This window comes from Amblyraja radiata, chromosome 28, assembly GCF_010909765.2.
Source record: "Amblyraja radiata isolate CabotCenter1 chromosome 28, sAmbRad1.1.pri, whole genome shotgun sequence".
Lineage (NCBI taxonomy): Eukaryota > Metazoa > Chordata > Chondrichthyes > Rajiformes > Rajidae > Amblyraja > Amblyraja radiata.
Window position 1 is genome coordinate 15409794 of NC_045983.1, and position 23305 is coordinate 15433098.

General features: G+C 44.3%; 1 protein-coding gene across 1 annotated transcript in view; it reads left to right on the plus strand.

Moving 5' to 3' along the window:
• The window catches only part of smg6 (SMG6 nonsense mediated mRNA decay factor), a 293373-nt gene that overhangs the window by 150650 nt on the left and 119418 nt on the right, over positions 1-23305 (plus strand). Inside the window, exon 13 of the mRNA XM_033045897.1 lies at positions 7656-7857. Within this exon, the coding sequence (XP_032901788.1) occupies positions 7656-7857 (202 nt within the window). The remainder of the gene's footprint in view (positions 1-7655; positions 7858-23305) is intronic.

A 23305-nucleotide genomic window follows, 5' to 3' on the forward strand; every position in this document is an offset into this window, starting at 1 on the left:
ATGTAGAAATTACAGCAGTGTTTCTTGGCAAACTGTAACCCCCCCCCCCCCCCCCCCCCCCCCCCCCATTTCAGGGCACCATAATGTTTGGGACACAGCAATGTCATGTAAATGAAAGTTGTCATGTTTAGTATTTTGTTGCATACCCTGCTTGAAGTCTGTGATTCATGGACATCACCAGTTGCTGGGTGTTTTCTCTGGTGATGTTTGCCAGGGCTGTATAGCAGCCATCTTTAGCTTATGCTTGTTTTGGGGGCTAGTCCCCTTCAGTTTTATCTTTAGCATTCAAAAGGCATGCTGAATTGGGTTCAGATCGGGTGATTGACTTGGCCACTCAAAAATTGACAGTTTTTATAGCTTTGAAAAGTCCTTTGTTGCTTTAGCAGTATGTTTGGGATCATTGTCTTGCTGTAGAGTGAACCACCGGCCAATGAGTTTTGAGGCATTTGTTTGAACTTGAGCAGATAGGATGTGTCTATACACTTCAGAATTCATTGTGCTACTACCATCAGCGGTTGTATCATCAATGAAGATAAGCAAGCCAGTACCTTCAGCAGCCGTGCATGCCCAGACCATAACACCCCCACCACTACCCCCATCACAGATGAGGTGGTATGCTTTGCATCTTGGCCAGTTCCTTCTCTCCTTCATACTTTGCTCTTGCCATCACTCTGATATAAGTTAATCTTTGTCTCATCTGTCCAGCAGACCTTTTTCCAGAACTGTGGTTGCTCTTTTAAGTACTTCTTGGCCAACTGTAACCCGGCCATCCTATTTATACGGCTAACCAGTGGTTTACATCTTGCAGTGTAGGCTCTTTATTTCTGTTCATGAAGTCTTCTGCGGACGGTGTTCATTGACAAATCCACACCTGATTCCTGAAGAGTGTTTCTGATCTTTCGGACAGGTGTTTGGGGGTTTTCCTTTATTATGGAAATAATTATTCTGTCATCAGCTGTGGAGGTCTTCCTTGGCCTGCCAGTCACTTTGTGATTAGTAAGTTCACCAGTGCTCTCTTTCTTATTAATGATGTTCCAAACAGTTGATTTTGGTAAGCCTAAGGTTTGGCTGATGTCTTCAACAGTTTTATTCTTGTTTCTCCGTCTCATAATGGCTTCTTTGACTTTCATTGGCATAACTTTGGTTCTCATGTTGATAAACAGTAATAAAAGCTTCCAACGGTGATGGAAAGACTGGAGGAAAGACTAGGTGCTGAGAGCTCTCTTATACCTGCATTAAGGAGGCAATTAAACACACCTGAGCAATTACAAATGCCTGTGAAGCCATCGTTCCCAAAAAATATGGTGCCCCGAAATGGGGGACTATGTATAAGCACAGCTGTAATTTCTACATAGTGAAACCAAAATGTATAAAAATACCCTTTAATAAAATCTGACAATGTGCACTTTAACCACATGTGATTTTTTTAAAATAATAAATCTCAAATTGTGGAGTACAGAGGCAAATAAATAAATGATGGGTCTTTGTCCCAAACATTATGAAGGGCACTGTGCTTGTACTCCTAGATCATTCTATTCTAGACCACTCCCCACGACTCTAACGTTCACTCTGCAGGTCTTACCCTTGTTTGACTTCCCAACATGTTAACCTCGCACATATGTGAATTAAACTCCATTAACCACCTTTGGCCCACTTGCCCATATAATCAAGATCCAGCTGTAATTCTTGATAATTATTTTCAGTGTGTATGATATCACCATCATCTGTCATCTGCAAACTTACTAATCATGCCCTGTAGATTCTCATCCAAATCATTGATTTGATGACCAATTCCAAGGATTCCTTGGAGCTTGCCAGCTTTGGTCAGCACTGTTGCATCTTCTCCCTCTTTTTGAGGAAGTATGACAATACTTTCCTGTGTATGAGAATTGTTAACGGCTTTGTATGTTAATCCTTCAGTTGCTTTGCTTCATTGAATTCCTTCTTTCCTTTGCTATATTGACGCTCTCTATATGATTAAACTTATTTAAACTAAATCCACAAGTGGTGAAGTGGATGGCTGGTACATTTGGAAAGGTGTCTTTGGGTATTAGCAGTCCTTTCACTGAAATTAAATAATTGCACCTCATTACTGTATCTGTTGCACTCACTCCATTATGATACCATTGATCCACAGCCAAGAACTGCAGATACATGGCAGACAAGAGTATGTGAGGTTTACAGAACTATTCCCCATGGACTGTACAGAAAGTGGTGCCCAGTTCTCTGTTGTCCCAATTTGGGAAAGTGTTTATTAAATCTCTAGGGCTGTTGCTGAGCAGCTGATGTCTTTATGGACATTTCACTGTCCGCATCCAATGGCGTCATATTGGGATTTCTTTATCTGCTGAGCTGTCAGACCTACACTGCAGGAAACCGCTGAGAATGAGCAAGTGATAAATTAATCAGGAGATTATTTTCAAATGGAACCACGTTTAAATTCACTGAGATTTAAATGTGTTTTAATCCTGTTAATCTTTCTCACTTTTTTGATTTTTCATCCGTGTAGGTGAGATTGGGTAGCTTTTATTGGTCTCAGATCAATGGGATGTGTGCGCGCACAGGTGTGTGTGTGTGTATGTGTGTACACACATCCTCCTGAGTCTTGTTAATAAACTTATTTCCTCATTTTATTAAAGAATCAGCTTTGCTGTATGGAAGTATTGAGAAAACAGTCAGGCAGAGGGCTGTTGTGTTAAGTTGTTTCTGAGTGAGTTTGCCCTGATGACAGGATTGCGTTTGGAGCTCCAGCGGCAGAGAGTTTCAGCCCCTGCTTCACTCCTGCACAGCTGTATGACTGTCTTGGCCCAGAGCTGGGATAGGAAAATAGAAAGCGGGCCAAGCCAGAAAGTCCTCTTTGTTTTGTAGCTGGCAGTCTGCCCATAACTGGGGTTACATAATGGGAATCATTGTGGCACTCTTGAGATTGCTGGAGTATTTACAGGATCTGGGTCACAGTGAGAGCTGTGTGGCTGCAGCAGTGTCACATGACTGTGGTATGTCAGTGTCAGGCCCTCCTCCCCCCTGCCCCCCACCCCCTTCTCCTCCCCCCCCTCCTACTCTGAGTTTCTCCTGCCTCGCAGCTATAGAATGGTGTTTCTTGGCAGCCGCCCATGGGTTGTATGTGACTTAACTCGTGTAATGGCTTTGGCTCGTAAGGATCTAGAGTCAACAGAGGGGCACAGGGAGGAGGCGAGCAGAGCCTGGAGCGTCTCATGGGCAAGCGAGTAGAGAGGCTGGAATACTAGACTCGAGCCATATCACATCCGTCTGTTGTCTACCCAGCCAGCTTTGGATAAACTCTTTAAGACCAGTGCAATACATCATTCCTTTCTTCTCTCTTTTTTTCTTTTTTGCTTTGGGGTCATGTAAAGTTCTGTGTTTGTGCTTTTAACCCTGTAAACACTTTCCTTAAAGCAGCTGGCGGCCAAATGCAGCTCTGGTTCCCATTACATCACAGTTTAAAGAAAGTAAAAAATAACTTCTTACAGAAACTAAAGTTTGTTGGAAGCTTTCTCTCATCCAAAAACTGCCTATTTAAAAAAAAAAAAAAATTGCCACCGTGGTTAAGTGAAATGTGGTTAGGAGTATGCTGTGTTCAAGATGCAGGCTTTGCATTTTTCCCGATGTAGAATGCGCAGCAGACACAGGTTTTAATAAAGATGAGGAGGCACCAGAGGAACTATATCAACTTAGAAAGAAGAAAGTGAACTTGCATGTTTCCAAAGCTTTTCATGACCCTGTGGTGATCTAAAATAATTCACGCTACTTGTGAGAAGTGTAGCAGAAATGAGATAAATGACCACATAATTCGTGTGTTGATGACAGTTCATAAATTGACCAGGAGAACTCCCTGCATTTCTGTGTGATTATGCTATGCACAATTTTGTTTGCCAGACAGGATAGATTGTTTACTGGAGCAAAAAGCAAACTACTGGAACAACTCAGGGATTCAAGCAGCATCTGTGGAGGTAGAGGGATGGTTGATGTTTGGGATCGAGACCTTGCATCAGGACTGAGAGAAAAAAATAGTGGTGAGAGGGAAGCAAGGGCCAGCAAAGTGATAGGTGAAACCAGGTAAAGAGAGATTGATGGACATATAGAGCTATGTGGGAGAGGACGGGGTGGTATTGCGAGACAGTGACATGTATTGCGAGACAGTGACAGCGAGACGTGAGGGGGGTGGGGGGTGGGGGGGGGCGCATCGGCAGAGAGGGAATGCAAGGGTCACTTGAAGTTAGAGAAATCAAGATTCATACCATTGGGTTGTAAGCTGCCCAAGCGAAATATGAGATGTTGTTCCTCCAATTTGCGTTTTGCCTCACTGGCAGTGGAGGAGACCTGAGACAGAAAAGTCAGTGTGGGAATGGGAACAGGAATTAAAGTGTTTGGCAGCCGGTAGATCAGGTAGGTCCAGGCGGCCCTCACACGTGTCTCCTCGGAATTTAACAGAAATAATCAAAATCTTTCAAGGTTTGATTGAAAAGCTAAGGAAAGTTGGCATCTTCAAGGGTATGTGGTTTGGTCAGCAGAGGGCACAGAATTAAGATGTGACAAAAGTGGAAGGAAAATAAGAATAGCTTTTGCAACAATTTTTGATGATATTGTTGGTAAGGGCAGTGCACCTGGAATCAACAAGAATTCTCAAAAGGAAATCGGGTAAATTGCAGGAAAATTAAATGAAGAGGGTGATCAGTGAAGAGCATGAGAGGGAATCTAGTTGGAGAGCTCATTCAAAGTAAACATGGGGCTATTAGCAACATGAGACTGCAGCTGCTAGCATCTTGAGTCAAAAGAAAGTGCTGCAGGAACAGCAGATCAGGCTATATCTTTGGAGGGAAATGGACATACGACATTTTGGGTTATGGGCCTGTCCCACTTACGCAACTTTTTCAGCGACTGCCGGCACCCGTCATAGGTTGTTGCAGGTCGCCAAAAATGTTCAACTTGTTGAAAATTCAGCGGCGACCAGAAAGACGCTACGACTCTGGGCGACTGAGGAGATGACTCACGACCATACAGACGACACCCTGGTGAAGCCTGTATGGTCGTGAGTAGTCGCCCAAAGAGTTGTACCTTGTTCTGGTCGGCGCTGGATTTTCAACATGTTGAAAATTTTCGGCGACCTGCTGCGGCTATGACGGGTGCCGGCAAGTCGCCGAAAATAATCGCGTAAGTGGGACAGGCCCATAAGGACTCTTCAGACTGATGGCGTGAATGGGAAAAAGCTGGTAAAGAGAGGTAGGGGTTGGATAAAAACTGGCGACCACAACTGGTGGATATGGTGAGAGAGGTTATTGATGGATGACTGGAGATTTTGCCACACAATGAAACAAAAAGAGGAGTGAAGTGTAAAGCCGGAGGGAGGATTATGGGTGGAAGAGGACAGTGGAAAGAGGGGTTATAAGGGAAATGGGGAACTCGGAATAGAGAGGGGTGAGATGAGTTGAAGGAGAAGAGTAAAGGAACAGGGCCACACTGTACACCGCCAGTGTTGGCATCTTCAGGGACTGTACCCCAGGGAGAGTTGGTACCTTCAGGACGGTTCCCCAGGGATTTGTCGGCACCTTTGGAGACTGGACTCCTGGGGAAATCCATACCTTTCGGAAGTGGATTCCAGTGAACAGATGGCCAGGAGACAGGAGATGACAGGAGAAATTGTGGTGGACAATTGAGGGGGAAAAAAGAGGAATCATTTTGTGGAGAAACTTAACTCCGTTTTGGAAGATATGAGACAATTTTGCATGTGGGAACTTGCAGCAGCGTCTCTTTCGGTTGGGTGTTGAGGTTTGAGAGACCAAAGTGAAGGAGTTTGTTGTTCTTGGCCTGGAGTTATTCCCACAGGGTGCTGTCACTCCCTGTTTGCTGGCATGTACAAACACACCTAGCAGGAGTGGCTCACTCAAAGTTGTTTTGGGGCAAAATTCCCCTGGGACTTGAAGGTGATCCATTTTCCTCATGGAACGGCGATTTAAAAAAAAATCAATCTTTACTCCTTTCTCCATTTTATCAAAGGATTTTAGATTTAAAGTGAAACAGCAGGATGAGGCAGTTAAATGTGGGTGTAGAATCTGGAAGGTTGTGAAATTAATCTACGAAAATACCAGGGTGTGCTGCCTTCAGCAGTAATTACATCCCTCCCTCATGCCCATCTGCGTTCACATCGCCAGGAGGGGGTCCTGAGAGAGGCCAGTGTGGTTGCTCACTTAGCCATTGTGTGTCTGTAGATGCAATGTTTCAGTAATAACTCTGGATCCCACACGCAGGCAGCAATCTCGGTTCACCCTAAAATAGTGTTGGTGGTCACAGCCAATCCATGAGAGCCTGTCTAATGGGTGACGGTGTTTGTGGGGTAGTCCCGTGGTGGGTGTCGGTATTTACTGGCACTCCCAGGGTTGTGCCCATGTTTACAGAGTTCTTGGGTGGGTGTTAGTGTTTGCAAGGGTTGTGACTTTGGTTTTTGCTTATATTTGATGGGGGGGGGGGGGGAAGCAGGATCCTCAGGGTGCATGTCAGTGTTGCAGGGGGATCCCATGCGTTTAAGTGTTTACTGGATTGTTAGTGTGGTAGTTGATATTGTTTGCCGGGGTCCCTTGATGTGTGTCCGTTTTTGTCAGTAGTCCTGTGGTGCAAGTCCGTGTTTACTGGGGGTCCTGCGGAGTGAGTCGGTGTTTTCCAGTGGTCCTCTGATGTAAGCCGGTGTTTACCAGTGGTTCTCTAGTGTGAGCTGGTGTTTACCACTGGTCCTGTGGTGTGAGCCGGTGTTTACTGAGGGTCCTGTGGTGCGAGTCGTTGTTTACTGATGGTCCTGTGGTGCGCATCGCGTTCTCCAGGGACACCGTGGTGTATGTCGGTGTTTACCAGGGACTCCCCTGGGTGAATCAGTGTTTGACAGAGGTCCAGTGGTGTGGATCGGTGCTTACACGAGGGTTTTAGTATGTGCTAATGTTTACCAAGGGGACCCATGGGCGTGTCAATGTTTACCGGTGCCCTATGGGGTGCGTTGGTATTTGCTGGGGGGGGGGGGTTCAGTAGTGTGTGTAAGTGCTTTCTGGGTAGTCTTATTGGGTGTGTCAGTGTTTACCGGTGTCCCATGATGCGTGTTGGTGTGTGCAGGTAACTCTAAAAATGATCCTGTATTTGCAGGAGCACCCCAGGTCATCTGTGTGTTCACAAGGAATGCTGGGAATGTATCAGAAACCTCTGACTTGTTTGAAACACCCTGTGCTAAAAATCAGTCTCAATATCTGAACACGGTGCATCATAGGCAGAGTGCATGCAGGCGTACTGGCACTTCGTGATGGAGCCACGTTTTCAGGGAAACCCTTAATTTGCAGGGTAATGGGGTGTAAAAAACATTGGGTATCTATTGAAAACCGGGTGAATGCTAATTGGAATAGGAGTGTCGAAGTCTCAAAGTCACAACACCTGCATCTGTTTCTTTTTTCCTAATTGGGTAATCGTTTGAGACCAAAATCCGGAACTGTTCTTGCGCTGACTTAATAAAAACATCATCTGTTTTTCTAGTTCCGAATGAATGTTTTATTATTAACAATGTCTTTACATCCTAAAACACTTTGCTGAGCATCGTTTTCTTTTCCCTAGTGACCTAACCTTTGGCTCTTGTTTCTTTCTGTTGAATTTCCTCTGCTCAGAATTGCCATCGATGTGTGGGCCATGCTGGCAGAATTCTGCAACATTTTCACAGCTGTCAACCAGTCAGAGGCACCACTGTACAAGGACCCGGATGAGGACCTCACCCTGCTTGTTCTGGACGAGGACAAGATCCTCTCAGGCTTTGTTCCTCTCCTGGCTGCCCCTCAGGACCCATGCTACGTGGAGACAGCCGCAGATAAGGTCAGCCGGGGGGCACACTGTAAACTCTTGTTCCTGGGAAGGCTTTTTTTAAACAGAATGTGATTAAGTCAGTGAGGGTGTAAAGGGAAAACAGTGACCTCAACATCTGACATCTGCCTCTGCTGCGCCAGTGTCGTGAAAAGCACCTCTTCCTGTAGCGTGCGTCCTGTGGCATGCCTTTGTATACACTTCATTCCCTCCTTGTCTAAATAGCTTGTGTTGGCCACCCTGCATTCCTCCAAATGTGGGATGTCAGGTCCTGCCACAGCTCTGCACTGGGCAGTCATCCAGCAACCCTGCGCTAACATCACAGTCCCAGAGACTGATTTCCTTTAGGCTCAGGGCTGAATCACGACCTGTCTCTCTTGTTACCTCCTACTCCGTAAAAACGATCAGCAGCTAAATTGCTGCATCTTATTGATTGACTTCAGCAATTAAATGTGTTGCTTTGTAAATAATATGAGAAGTACAGACCATCTGAATGATTCCAAACACAGGTAAGTGGTTCCACAATAAAGTACTGCATTCCCCGTGATCCTTCAGCCACCCACCGTCAAGCACCCTGGTTGCACCGTGAGTGCTGCTGTCCTTGCTGGATCATTCCCCATCGATGCAGTTTGAAGCTATTTAGACATCTTAGATTGTTTTCCCCACTCTAGTTATCTTATTATGCAAGTGGGTGCCTGGCTGATGGAGGCAGTGAATGTCAAAGCCATGCAGATCTTGATTTGATTTTGTGATGAAACGGCGAGCTAGGATGGTGGTGAGATATTAGAATGAGCCTTGTGATCATTATGAGAAACTCAGTCACCAGTTCTGATTGCTGTCTGTGTGTATATGTACATGACTCAACTATGATGCCCCCTTGATAGAAGATCACGCCAACTCTCACTAGCTACTTCCTAGAGGTGCCAAAATACACTTGTTCATCTTGGACCCTGAAGAGGAGTCTAGACCTTCAGGAGAGCTGGCGTGTTAGTGAGTGGCGAAGAAATGCTGACCCTTCATTCTTAGTCTCCTGACACTAAATGTTCCAGGGCCTGCCTGGATCAGAAAACAATACTGAGAACAAAAAATGTGTGTGAGCTCTGTAAACTCAGAAGATGTTTTGGCATGAATAAGATGTAGAATAAGTCTGGTTTGGAATGATCTGCTCTATGGGAAAAAGTTAGCTGTGGATTGTAGAGCCACGGCATTCAGCCCAGCAGGTACGCAGCACTGAATCACTGTTCCAAGGTTGGTAGCATGTGCTTCCAGGGCAGTCTTCCCTGAGACTTGACTTCTCTGAATCTGCCCTCTTAAAAATGCAGAAGCCATGCTATTCCTCAAGCTGTAACAGAGCCTGGGTGTACCAGCAGGCAACATAGTGCCACAAGCTGAACTTGGAATTGTTTTGAAACATTGACCTTGAATATTCTGTTAGAATCTAGAAAAAAAATATTTGCTTACAGTAGATATCCCAGTTCCTCTTTTTGATTTAAGAAGTGGCAGCCACTTTTATCCTGTGCACTCGGCAATGTGATAGGGACTCGACCAGATTAGTAGTCAGGTCACTGTCCTCCTGGACCTCTGATTGGTGAAACTTGCACTTATTTGCAGACTCAGTTTGTAGTTACATAACAACATGTGCCTCCAGCTAAGTGCATTGTCTGACTTGACACAAAGCCTTTGAGATTACGGTAATCTCAGCTCAAACTCATAAATTCATGTGATAGGAGCAGAATTAGGTCAATTGGTCCATCAAGTCAACTCCGCCATTCAATCATGGCTGATCAATCTTTCCCTCTTAACCCCATGCTCCTGCCAGGTTCCCTTATCTGGGTAAGTAGAAGGCACACTCAGTTTTGCTGCTATAAATCATTGAGGCAAACAATCTTGATTGCCATCACATCATCCCTGATAAATATCGTGTACATGTGCATGCGATTTTTGTGTGTTTGTGAGCTTTGTAATAATGTGTGGGCTGGACCAGTGTGTGCCTCAGCTATGATTGTCCTCTGATGATCATCCTGCTGTGACTGCCTGCCAAGGTTCCCATCTGTTGACCATTCCTGTGGTACTCGACCCCGGCAAGAAGCAGACAATTGCAAACGGCTGATTACATCTTTTCTCCAAGGTTCACGGAGTAAGGTACCTGGTCTTTGTGTAAATTCTCAGATTGAGCAGTGTGTGATTACAATGATTGAGCCTGGGAATCAGTTGCGGAATCAGTTCCTATCATCAAATTCTCATTGTCGAGTTCGAAAGGATGATGTGATTTCAGGTATACAGTACATCAGGAGCAGGTCACATTGTGTGCAGTACTGGCTGCTACACTATAGGAAGGGTAGACAATCAAAGCCTTTTCCCAGGATGGAAAACACAAATGCTACAGGGCATAGCTTTAAGGTTAGAAGGGCAAAGATTAAAGGAGATGTGCGGGGCAAGTTTCCTCAGATTAGAGTTGGTTTTAGCGTCATGTCCGGCTCAGACATTGTGGGCTGAAGGCCACGTTCTTGTGCTGCACTGTTCTATGTTCTATCATCTAAGGCAAAGTAGTCCATCTGATTGTCTTCTATCCACAACCCTAAGCATTCATTCCTTTCACCAGAGCACAGTGGCTATATTATGTACCCTCTACAAAATGCATTGTTACTTGCTCAGGCTACTTTGACAGCAACTCGCAAACCCGGCACATAACATCAGGTGAGTTGTTAACATAATGGGCGAGTTGTGAAGACAGCAGGTGCACGGGAACACCACCAATTGCAGTTCCTGTTATCGAAGGCCGTGCACACGACAGAATGCGGACTGTACAGACTCCTTAAAGCATGATGCATATATTACTCCTTGGTGGGCAGCAAGTGTTACTGCCTTTCATTTGGGAGCAGACAGTCCTCGGAACAACAAGTTTATAACTTTAAGCCGCGGATCAAGATTTCACGACTTAATCAAGTATGACGCTTGAAGGACAACTCCAACATCGTGACTTGTTAAATTGCAGTTGCTCATTCCAATGGGTTAGATAGAAGTAAAATATGCATGGCATAATTTAAAAGGGAACGTGAAATCCCCCTGGTGGACTGCCTGATATTCCTCACTCAATGAAACGACCAGTGGACATGTTAACTGGAAATTATTGCTGTCTGCTTTATAGAAACTGCCTCATGCATTTGGCAAAATAACAGCTACAACACTAGGCTTAAATCCTTGCATGTGCTTTTGAGATGTTGGCACTACGTGGTGAATTGGAATGCAGATTCCCTTCCATTGGTGATGCGTTGTGAAGTACAGGCTGTTCAATGGCTGTGCCCTCACCCCTGTGTGATTGCAGGTGTTCAAAGTGTGTTAAATGAGAAATTAAAACAATTCTGTTAATTCGTTTTTTCGAAGGGAGGGGGGGGGGGGGGGGCACTGGTTACTAGTCCAGGCTTCTGATGAGAATAAACAGGAAGTAAATCAAGACTTTTAAATGAAAGAAAAAAGGTATGTGCAGTCATGATGTGAGTTTTTTTAACAGGCCTTGCAATCATCTGGAGATTAGGCTATCACCAACACGCAAACCCTGAACCTGCCCCAATATGTTCTTCAATGCAATGTAAGAGGAAATTGAGCACCCAGCCTGTCTGTCTGTATTTGGTGATTTCTGCATGAAAAGTGAAACTCGAAGTTCCAACATTTACAATGCCGCCATCATTGCAGTCTGTGGTTTCTCTCAGGATGCATATCAGTGTCCCACGATTTTATATCCATGCTCTTTTACCCCAACGGCGGTTAGTTCGAATTCATGATGAGGATGTAGACACAGGTGCAGGGCCAGCATTTATTACCACTCCTTATGGCTCTTGAGAAAGTGCTGGGAACAATTGCAGTCTGTGCACTACAGCCTGATACTGGCATTGAAAGTTTCATGATTTGGAACTAGAGAAAATGAAGGAATGCAACATATTTGTTTGGGTGGCACGGTGGCGCAGCGGTAGAGTTGCTGCCTTACAGCGCCAAAAACCCGTGTTCAATCCTGACTACAGGTGCCGTCCGTACAGAGTTTGTACGTCCTGGCCGTGACCTCTATGGGTTTTCTCCGAGATCTTCAGTTTCCTCCCACACTCTAAAGACGTATAGGTTTGTAGGTTAATTGGCTTGGTATAAATGTATATAAATATCCATAGAGTGTAGGATAGTGTTAATGTGCGCGGATCACTGGTCAGCATGGACTAGGTGGGCCGAAGGGCCTGTTTCCGCACTGTATCTCTAAATTAATTTCCAAGCTTGGTTAGTGGGTAGATTGGAGGGAAACCTGAGGTAGTGGTGTTTCTTCCATGCGCTGCCAACTGTTATCCTTGGTAGTAGGGATTGGGGCTATGATACAGCTCTGAGGATGACCTAAGTGACGACCTAAGTCTGAATTTACAGGAACCAAAGCCATTAACGTCTTCCTTTGTATTGCGAATGACTCCAGGCAGCATTGACTTCAGATCTCCAGGTGACCTTGATGGCACAAATACTGTTTTGATAGCCAGGACAGTCAATCTCACTTCTTGCCAGGAATAAGCCTTAATTGCCCATGTTTGGAATGAGGCTAGACTGAGTCTGGAGCTACGTGGGAATGTGGTTAAATTGGCATGCACCAGAAACTCAAGATGGCTGTAAAGCAAGAGCACAGGAGCACCGCAAAATGGCCACCTAGTCTACTCTTGGAATCACCAATGTAGAGAAGGCCACGTTGTGCACACTGAATGCAATGGATCAGGTTTGAGGAGGTGCACGTAAATCTCTGTCTCACCTGGAAGGGGTGTTTTCTGGTCTCCAGATGGTAGTGAAGGAGAAGGTGTAGGTATTGGACTTCCTACAGTTACAGGAGAAAGTGCTAGGAGACAGGGAGGAATGGGCGAGGAGGGTTGAATGCATCAGGGAGTCATGGAAAGAAAAGTAACTAAGGAAAGCAGAAAGGGGGATCATGGGAAAATATAGCTGGTGGTGGGATCACGTTGCAGCTGGCGGAAATGGTGAAGTATGATGTGCTGGATGGAGTGACGGGTGGGGTGAAAGGAGAGGTCTAAACATTTTTTATCTGTTCTTTTTCGAAGGAGAGAGTGAGAGCAGACGTCCAAGAAATTGAGGAAATGCGAATTAGGGGTTCCAGTAACTGGCAGGAGGGGGGAGCCATGTTTACTGAAAAAGGACTTTTCAGAACTCTTGAACGGAAAGCCTCATGTTGAAAACATATGGAGAAACTTAGAGAAAAGGTGACGGCCTTACAGGAGACAGGGTGGTAGGACGGGTGATAGAGATAGCTGTGAGTCAGTGGGTTTACCGTAGCTATCGGTGGATCCGCTTGTTTCCTGAGTTGGAGACGGAGAGATATAACAAATGAAGGAACTGTCAGAATTGGTGCAATGAATTTCAGGGCAGAGTAGAAATCAGTAGTGAAGGTGATAAAATTGGTGAGTTCTGCACAAGTGTAGGAAGCAGCGCCAATGCAGTTGTCGATGTAGCAGAGAAAGACATGGGAGGACTGTATCTCATAGCCAATGAAAAGCTGGAGCTTCTGTGAATGCCCATGGCTACACATTTTAATTTCTAGAAACTGGGAAAAATCAAAGGTGAAGTTGTTAGGTTCCTTATCTGTTACTATCTATCTGCCACCAGCCTCTGCCTCTAAACTCCCCCTTCTGCTCATCATCCCCCACTCACCATTTTCCCCTGACTCTCTCAGTCCTGATGTAGGGGGTCATAAGCTGAAACATTGTCCAGCCCTTTGCCTCCACTGACCAGCTGAGTTCGTCCAGCAGTTTTTTGTTTCTCCACATTCTAATGTCTGCTTGTAAATTCTGTTGTCTCTCCATGAAAGTTGGAAAGTCATGTATAAAACTTTAGTTAGGGCACTTTTGTAGTATTGTGTGCAGTTTTGATTGCCACAATAAGAAGGGTGTGGTGGCTTTTGAGAGAGGGCAGAGAGGTTCACCAGGATGTTGGCTGGATTGGAGTGTACAGGCTAATGGAGAGATTGGACAAATCTGGATTTATTTTCTCTTGTTGAGCCTCAGAGATTGAAGGGGTCAACATGATAAATTATGAGAACCATAGACAACCTTTTTATCAGGGTGGAAATGTCAATTACTAGAGGGCATAGCTTTAAGATGAGAGAGGTAAAGTTTAAAAGAGATTTTATTTAATTTAATTTAGTTTTATTGTTGTCACATGTACCAAGGTGTAGTAAAAAGCATTTTGTTGCATGCTATCCAGTCAATGAAAAGACCATACATGTTTACAATCAAGCAGTGTACAGGTACAGGATAAGGGGTATAACATTTAGTGCAAAATAAAGTCTGATTAAAAATAGTTAAAAGCTCTCCAATGTGGTAGATGGGTGGTCAGGACTGCACTCTAGCTGGTGAGAGGATGGTTCTGTTGCCTGTTAACAGCTGAGAAGAAACTGTCCCTGAATCTAGTTTTCAAACTTCTGTACCCATTGACTGATGGGAGAGGGGAGACGAGGGAGTGAACAGGGTGAGACTGGTCTTTGATTATGCTGGTGGCCTTGCCGAGGCAGCTTGAAGTGTAGATGAAATTTGAGGCAAGTTTTTTTGCACTGAGTGTGGTAATTTCCTGGAAAGCATCTACAACAGTAATGTTTTAGAGACCTTTGGACAGATATATGAACAGGAAGGTAATGGAGGGATATAGAAAATGTGCAGGCAGATGGGATTAGTTAGGTTGGCATCATCGTCAGCACCGCTTTGGTGGGCTGAAGGGCCTGATCCTGTGCTGCATAGGCCTCTTATTTAATTGCAGTTTTGCCTGCCAAGTTTTTATTCCAATTTCTCCAAGCCAAATCTGTTCTCATCAATTGAAATTGGCCATTCTCCAATTTAATTTTTATCTTGAAGTGGTATGTGTCCTTTTGTATAGTTATTGTATATCTAATGATATTATGATCACTGTTTCCTCGACATTCTCCCAGTGACATTTGTTCCACGTTTGCGTGCTCCAGCATTAAGTCGGTTTAGGTGTGTGGATTATGTACACTGGTGCATCCTTGTCAAACTCTGGACTTGCCCTGCTACGCTTTGGCAGATGTATTTGTATTGGAGATCTTTGTTGCTTAGCCTGCAGTAATGTAGGTGCAGAGCCTTCTTGACGTAGAATCTTGTAAGGCAGCCTCCAGCTTAGTTCAGCTCCTCTGTTTGGTATTGTGTTGTAACCCGTACAAGGGGGGAAATCGGTGCTGTATTATTTCATCTCTGGAGCTTGAGTTCACATTCGTTGTGTGCTAACAAATAAAACCCTGCTGCCTGCAAATTTGTGCTTTCTTTGTCTGGTTCTCAATAGGTACTGGCCTGCAACACAATTGTTCTGAATTTGTTAGCAATCTCTCTAGACTATGGAAAAATTAGGCCTTAGATTTTAATTGTCTCCTGTTTCTGGGATCAGATGAGGCTCAGAACATTACTGGCTGGTCAGCGTTAACTACTCAGATTACTGATTTGTCAATATTCAACATGATCGATCATTGACCTGAATTGTTAACTTTGCTTTCTTCACAAGTGCTGCCTGACCTGTTGAGTATCCCAGAATTTTCCATTTTCATTTCAGATTTCCAGCAGATGCTGTTCTTTAATTTCAAATCAAATTATAGTTTGGTCAATACTGACTAATCATGTGTAGAGTTGAAACATTACGTAACATAAAATGGCAAATTAGGCTTCAGCAAAAGGATAGGAGGCTGGGGAGAATGGAGGGGCCTCTATTATATAGTATATTCAGAGCAGGAAGAGTTTGGTAATCCATGTGTCAAGCTTTCTGAAGTAATGTTACATAATAGTTAACCAATTGGGTTGATGCCATTTTCTTCATTGATGTTATACAGCAATCAGGATCTCCAGGGTAGACACAAAATGCTGGGGTAACTCAGCGGGTGAGGCAGCATCTCTGGAGGGAAGGAATGGGTGATGTTTCGGGTCGAGACCCTTCTTCAGACTCCATCTACTTTCCGATATGTGAAGCAGCAAGGATCCCAAATTCATAATGCTGTTGATTCAACAACGTTCCTACTTTATTAGATTCAGTGAGATTTGAAGTTGTGTCCTCAAGATTACTCATTCATTCTCACAATCTCAAGACTATTACCATAAATATGTGTGAGGGAATGTTATGTATGAAACGTTATCAGAATGTATGTTTGGGCCAAGGTTGTGGCTCAGTTGTTCACAGATCCAAGGACGGCAGTGTGTACCCAGCTCTTGGCTCCAAATGCAGCAGTAGATGCTCTCCTGAGAGTTGGGCACTCTGGATATATTGCAGCATGGAAGTGCTTGATGCTGACACAGTGTGTATGAAATCATTTTGTTCCCACACAATTCCCTCACTTTGTGTGCAAATGTTCTGGGAAACCTAGTGGTTGCCTACTTGACAGGTCTGTTGTGTGCTCTTCTTCAGTATGGTCAGACAACTCCTGTCATCACACCTGTACTCACCCTTCATGGTCTCGGATAATCTTTACTTTAGACTTTACTTCAGACTTCAGAGATACAGCGTGGAAACAGGCCCTTCAGCCCACCGAGCCCATGCCAACCAGCGATCACCCCATACGTTTAGCACTGTCCTACACACTAGGGACAATTTACAGAAGCCTATTAACCTACGAACTTGTATATCTTTGGACAGCACCCGTGGTGAGGATTGAACCCGGGTTTGTAGCGCTGTAAGGCAGCAACTGTACCGTGATGCCACTGTGCCGTCTTGTTCTGATGTATTGACTTTCTTTTGGCATTTCTGAAATTTTCTAATTTGTGCCTGTTGCACTCAGAAACATAGCACATTACTACCCCCAGAGCAGGCTGTTACCCCAGGGGCCTGCTGTTGGTTGCCAAACTGTACCTCAATGACGAGCGAGGAAAGGAGGAAATTGGGTTTTTGAGGGGAAGTGATGGTTAGGTGGGGATTGGTTTCGTAGGAAGTGTGTTGAAGGATTGATGAAGGTGATTAGAAGGAATTTAACATCACACGGTATTGCAAGATTAATGTTTGCTTTATACATAGCCTTGTTCCATTTTTGGTAGCAAAGAAGTGACAAGCAATTATCCAGTTCAGTTTCTCTCACACCTGGTCTTTTGGCCCATTGCCAAAGCGTTGCCAGACTTTTTTTTCTAAGTGCTTCTCCGGGCAGTCAGAGGCTTCTGCCATATTGTGCTGTGTGACCGATGGTGAAATGTGAGACACCATAAGCAGATGACATGACATATAAAGCATTCTTTGCTGAGGAGACTATGATCTTCTGTTATGATTGGCTGAAGGCCAGTCAGTATCACTCCAGGCAGTGTGGTGGAGGCAGTTTCTATGGGTGGGGCAGGGGGCTTAAACAGGCAATAAATGTAACTTAATACTGCAGTTTTAAATAATTGCCCAAGAGTCCCAACAAAATAACATGCCACACTGTTTAACTCTTTAGTGAATCAGGTACAAGTGTGCATCTAATGCTCTAATGTTATTGTCAAGTATCAAAGTGTTATGCCCTTATCCCACTTAGGAAACCTGAACGAAAACCTCTGGAGACTTTGCACCCCACCCGGAGGTTGCAGGTGGTTGCCGGAGGTAGCAGGTAGGGAGACTGACAAAAACCTCCGGGAACTGCACGGAAACCTTGGGTGGGGCGCAAAGTCTCCAGAGGTTTCCGTTCAGGTTTCCTAAGTGGGACAGGGGCATTACTCTGAGCCAGTTTGCCTGTATTGACCATTGCTTTATTGGGAGTGAACAATATCGTACAAGAGAAAATGGATCTATAGAGGTCTAGAGCACTGATGGAGACACAGCCACAAGTATATTCAAGACAAGAAGTGATTTTTAGGTATTAAGGCATCATGAGAAATAGGGTCACTGCTGGAACATGAGGTAAAAGTCACCCATTGCCGTACTAAATGATGGAGCAGGTATAAGGGGTCAAAAAGACATAGTTGCTATATCTTTTGTTTTCATTTTCCATCCAGCCTTTCAGCCCATCCAGTCAGTACTAGCTTTCGGAGTAATCTCATTAATCCCATTCTCTCACACGTACCTGTAACCAAGCTTCTCATACATTCCCACCAATACTAGGCGTAATATTTAGAGTAGCCAATAAACCTACAAACTAAAAAATGGCAGATGGAATTTGACTTGGACAAGTGTGAGGTGTTTCATTTTGGTAAATTAAACCAGGCAGGATTTGCACAGTAAATGGTAGGCCCTGGAGAACAGAAAGACGCAGGGGCTCTTTAGATTCATTGGCCAAGGCAAACCTACATAGTTCCCTGAGAGTGGAGATACAGGTGCTGATAGAGGAGTTTGGTACACTTGCCTTCATCGGTCAGGGCTTTGAATATGGCAGTTGGGACATCATGTTATAAATGAACAAGTCATTTGGACAGGTTCATGGATAGGACAGATTTGGAAGGATGTGGCCCAAACACAGACAAATGGAAATAGCTCAGATAGACAAGTTGGTCAGCATGAACAAGTTGGACCTAAGGGCCTGTTGTCACCCTGTCCAACTGTATCACTCTATAAACCAGCAGGTCTTTGGGATGTGAGAGGAAACCCACATTGTTTCAGGGCGAATGTGCAAATTGTACGCAGCACCTGAGGCCAGCATTGAACCTGTGCAAATGATCCAAAGAGTCCCAACCCAAAACCTTGCCTGTCCATTTCCCTCCACAGATGCTGCCTGACGTGCTGAGTTCCTCCAACACTTTGTTTTTGCTTGAGGTTCCAGCATCTGCAATCTCTTGTGTCTCCAGGGTTACAATATTGTTGTTGGTTCTTAGTGATCCTAGTGACCAGTTCCCCTTTTCTCACAGTGTTTCATTATCTGTTGGTTGAAATACATATCCACATTTAAAGGGATGTGGTGGTGTATGCACCATGGCGAGGAAATAGTAAATGACATTGTTGATTTAGTGAGCTCTACATCTGCTGCAACTGTACCAGCAAAGGCTCGCAGCCTCGAAAAGTTGTGTCCTGGATGCACACGACTTAATTTAAAGTGCTGGAAGCAGGAGAGGCACGTCCCTCTCCAGTGAACATTATGTTAGCAATGTCACTGCATGGTAAGCAAGAGTATACTCACAACTCTTTACCACAGAGAGCATTATCTTTTTATTTTCCACGGACTCAGGAGACAATACACCATCTGCTACCACGATTATCCAAAATGTTGATTATCATCTTTTTGAAACTTTTTTTTAGTTTCAAATTTAAAAAAAGGATATGGCAGTGGTGCCAGGGCCTTGATGACCATTTACATTTTAAAGCCTAGCCCTGAGGCTGCTTTCTTTGGTTTTGCAGCCAGGATACCTTTTATATCCTGTATGGGTTAGAGCTGTCGCAATCCTAGGGCATCACCGAGATTCTCCTCCACTGAGTTCAGCGGTTTAATGAAATAGAAAGGGTAATAAATACTCTGCAGTTTAACTGCCTGAGATGTTACAGCTGCAGAGTTGCATTTCTTTGCCAATTTGCAACCAAATCACATTTCCTGTCTGTCTGACTAGAGTGATTACTCGGGTATCACACTGCTGCTGACCATGGGTCCACAGCACAGGAGGAGGCCATTGCCACAGCGTCATTGTGCTGTAGGAAGGGAGAATTCATCTTATTAGTCTCACCCACCCTTCATCCACCATTATCTCCAGGTCTTGCTCCACTTCCAGTATTTATTCCATACTCTTTTAAAAGATACAGTGTGATGCCTCAACCAAAGCCTCTGTTAAAACATTCTTCAGTCAACATTTCTGCTGTGGAATGCCTCTCTCTCTCCGACCATTTTAAATTAATGACCCATATTTTAGGCTCCCCATACAGATGGAATAGACATTTAGTTTATCAAAACACTCAAAAGTGCTTAAACCTCTCATCTCTTAGCCTTCCTCTTGCAGTGAAGTAAAACATAATAAAATACTAAAATAAGGCATGCAAGTCTATGTAGTTAAGAGCTTTTTTGGAGGTTGTAGTGTCTAATAGCATGAAGGTTGTAGGGCAGAAGCTGCTCCTCAACCTGGATGTTACAGTTTTCAAGCTCCTATAGCCATTCCCAATGGCAGGAGAGAAGTGAGTGGGCAGGGTGGTGTGGGTGTCTGATGATGCTGAGTGCCTTTTTGATGCAGCGACTTGTAGAACCCTTCAATAGTGAGCAAACCAAAGTTTGAAATTAATCTTTCATCACTTCGCTAGTGCACTTATACTTGCTTATACACCCTAAATATCCATGGTCGTTCTAAAAATTCACACTGAATAGAATTCATAGTCAAAGGATGTTCTTCTATACCTGCTCTTGGTCCATTTTCATATAGTTTACAGATACAACATGGAAACGCCTTCAGCCCACTGAGTCCACACTGAACATTGATCACCCGTTCACACCAGCTCTGTTATCCCACTTTCGCATCCCTACCTACAGGCTCGGGCAATTTACAGAGGCTAATTAATGTACAAACCAGCAGGTCTTTGGGATATGGGATGAAACCAGAGGAAACACACATGGTCATAGGGAGAACATGCAAACTCCATACAGACAGCACCCAATGTCAGGATCGAGCCCGTATCTCTGGCGCTGTGAGGCAACAGCTCGACCATCTGCATCACTGTGCTGCTTATGGTGAGTGTAATTGGCAACCTTTGATATTAAAGCACTAACATAGACAGATCCTCTCCTATCAACTTGGTGGTGTGCTGGTAAATACCATGCCTATAATAGGTCAGGATGGGTGTTCCATGGTTCACCCTCTGCCTCCTCCAAACCTTTCCATCATCTCGTCCCACCAAGAGGAATTTGATGGAGTGTACTCAATGAGCACAGTTGCAACAAAATGGAAGCTTGACACCACTCAGAACAAAGCAAACTGGTTCAAACCATCTTAAATGTTCGGTCTCGAAGAAAAGTGCTGACCTAAAACACTCCACAGATGCTGCCTGACCTGCTGAGCCCTCCAGCAGTTTATCGTTAACTAAATATTCAGTCCACTGCCCACAAATCTGCAGTACTCTAAGCTACTCCAGCAGCGCCTTAAGAAGGGCAAGGTACTTTGTTCCCCCCCCTACATATCCCTCACCAACCTGATTTGGAAATATATCAGTGTCCTTGTCTTCACCAGGTCTAAATCGGGGAACTCCCTCCCCAATAGCACATTCACCCGAAGGATGGCACCAGTTTGAGAAGGTGGCTCACCACAACCTTTTCGAGAACAAGTAGGGACAGGCAATAACTGTTGGTGTTGCCACCGATTCAAAACCCTGTAAATTAATTTTAAAAATTCAGGTTAAAGAGAAGTATCTTGGGAATCTAAATCCACCAGTGTGGCAGTGTAAATGCCCAAGGTGTCAAGTGGATAGGTTTATGTTTATCAATAATTGATAAATGCAATGAGATTATGTGTTGATGTAATTAAGCTCCGTGAAAGAGAAACAAGTTCTCATGTTGCAGATATTGTCCAAGTTGATACTGTATTTGAGAGCTTTTAGTTGTTATTTGGTGATTAGCAGAGGCAGGTGCCAGAGAAGAATGTACTTACAGCCACATATAGCTTCACTCTGTAAACTGTAGATCTCAAAACAGTCATCGAGCCTGAGAGACACCATCATTCTTCTTATTAGGATCATGTTAATCAATTTTGTTATTCTCATCTGGACTCCATTTTGAAAATGTAATGGTATGTAAAGGATGTAGGTTGGGAAAAGTGTTATGCCATTGGTTTTAATGAATGAATGAATACTTTATTATCACATGTGACAAGTCACAGTTAAATTCTTTGCTTGCATACCCAAAGTATGCAATAGTCGCCACATAAAGAGCACTTACAAAGTTACAAAGTATCCCGCGCCAGATCTACCTTTGATCTTCTCCCCTCCCCCCACCCCCCCAAGCCAGGTCCTCCATTGTCCTTTGTTCTTCCTCCGCGTTCTTCCCCCTTCCGCCATTGTTCACGGCGGTCTCCCCAAGCTGAGTCCTCCTTTGTTCCTTCCCTCGGCAGCGGCGTCCTTACTCTGCATGGTCCATCCTCATCCGTCAGGCCCCCTCTTGAGGCCTCTGTGCCGCCAGCCTGCAAGGCCCCAGCCCAGACTCCGAGCCGCGAGGCTCCGGTCCTTGCTTCTTCGTAGCCATCCGGCTTTGATAAAGGCCTCCGGCTGCATTCCAGGACCGCAACCGCGGCTCGGCGGGAAGCCTTCTGCCGCGCGGCTCGGGGGAATGCCAAGGATGATGATGTATTTTCTGAGGTATTAACCCACTGCTCTGTGTTACTCACAGCAGCTGCGGCTTTGTTTTGTTCTCTTGGTTTCGAGTTCCACCTGAGATGGGCACCAATCTTATGAAATTATTCTGAAGAAAAAGAGTCAAGTTCTTCCTAATCTCAGACAAATGTTCACCCTCTGTTTCTATAAATAGCTACTTCCTAAACTCACAATGCTGATGACTATTTTGATTAATCTCCCAAATAGTCCTGCTCTTGGAATTGATGGTCACTCTGATCCATCGAAGGCAAGAATCTCCACATGGCATGACATACAAGCCATTTGTCTGTTTGTTATTCAATACAATCTACTTATACAATTGTGGCATGTGGATAATAATACAAGCAGTAATTGTCTTGAACATAAAATTGTCCTGAGAGATTAAGACAAAAATGGACCACATTCTAGAGGAGATGGTGCAAGCATGGACAAAAGCATAATTAAAAATAAGTCATGAAAGAGGTTGAAAGCATTTTGTTCTTGCTGCAGTTGTATACTGATTTTGTAGCATCATACTTGCAGAAGATTTTGTACACCCTATCAATGGAAGGATGCATGTGCCAGAAACCTGGTACTGTGAAGTTCATACGATTGATTTCTGAGATGCCCAGAATGTCCCCTGAGAGAAGAATTAACAGAATAGCCCCACATTACACTCCACCTGCCAGCATCTTGCCCACTTGACCAAGCCTATCGATATGTTTTTGCAGGGTCTTCATGTCCTCTTCACAATGTGCAAACCCTCCTCTCCACTGGCAATTTTCCTCCTAGATACTTAGCCCCTAAATCCAAGTTACCAATGTAAATTATAAATAGTAGAAGCTTCACAAGCAATATCCGAGTGGCACCATAAAGTTACTGGCTGCCAATCCAAAAATAATCCATTTATTACTTCTTGCTTTATCCTGTTATTAACCGCTCTCTATCCATGTCGATATATCATCAACAACTCCAACTACTCTTGCCTTATGCTGTCATCTTTTATGTGGCACCTTATCAGCTGCTGTCTGGAAATCCAAGTACATGACATCTCCTGGTTCACCATTATTCATCCGCATTGTTACATCCTCAAAGAATTCAAATAAATATGTCAAACATGATTACCCTTTCATATAACCTTATTGGCTGTACTTGATTGTCTTATAGTTGCCTAAATGCGCTACTGTTACCCTACTGTTACCTCAATAATGGATTCCACAAATTTCCCAAT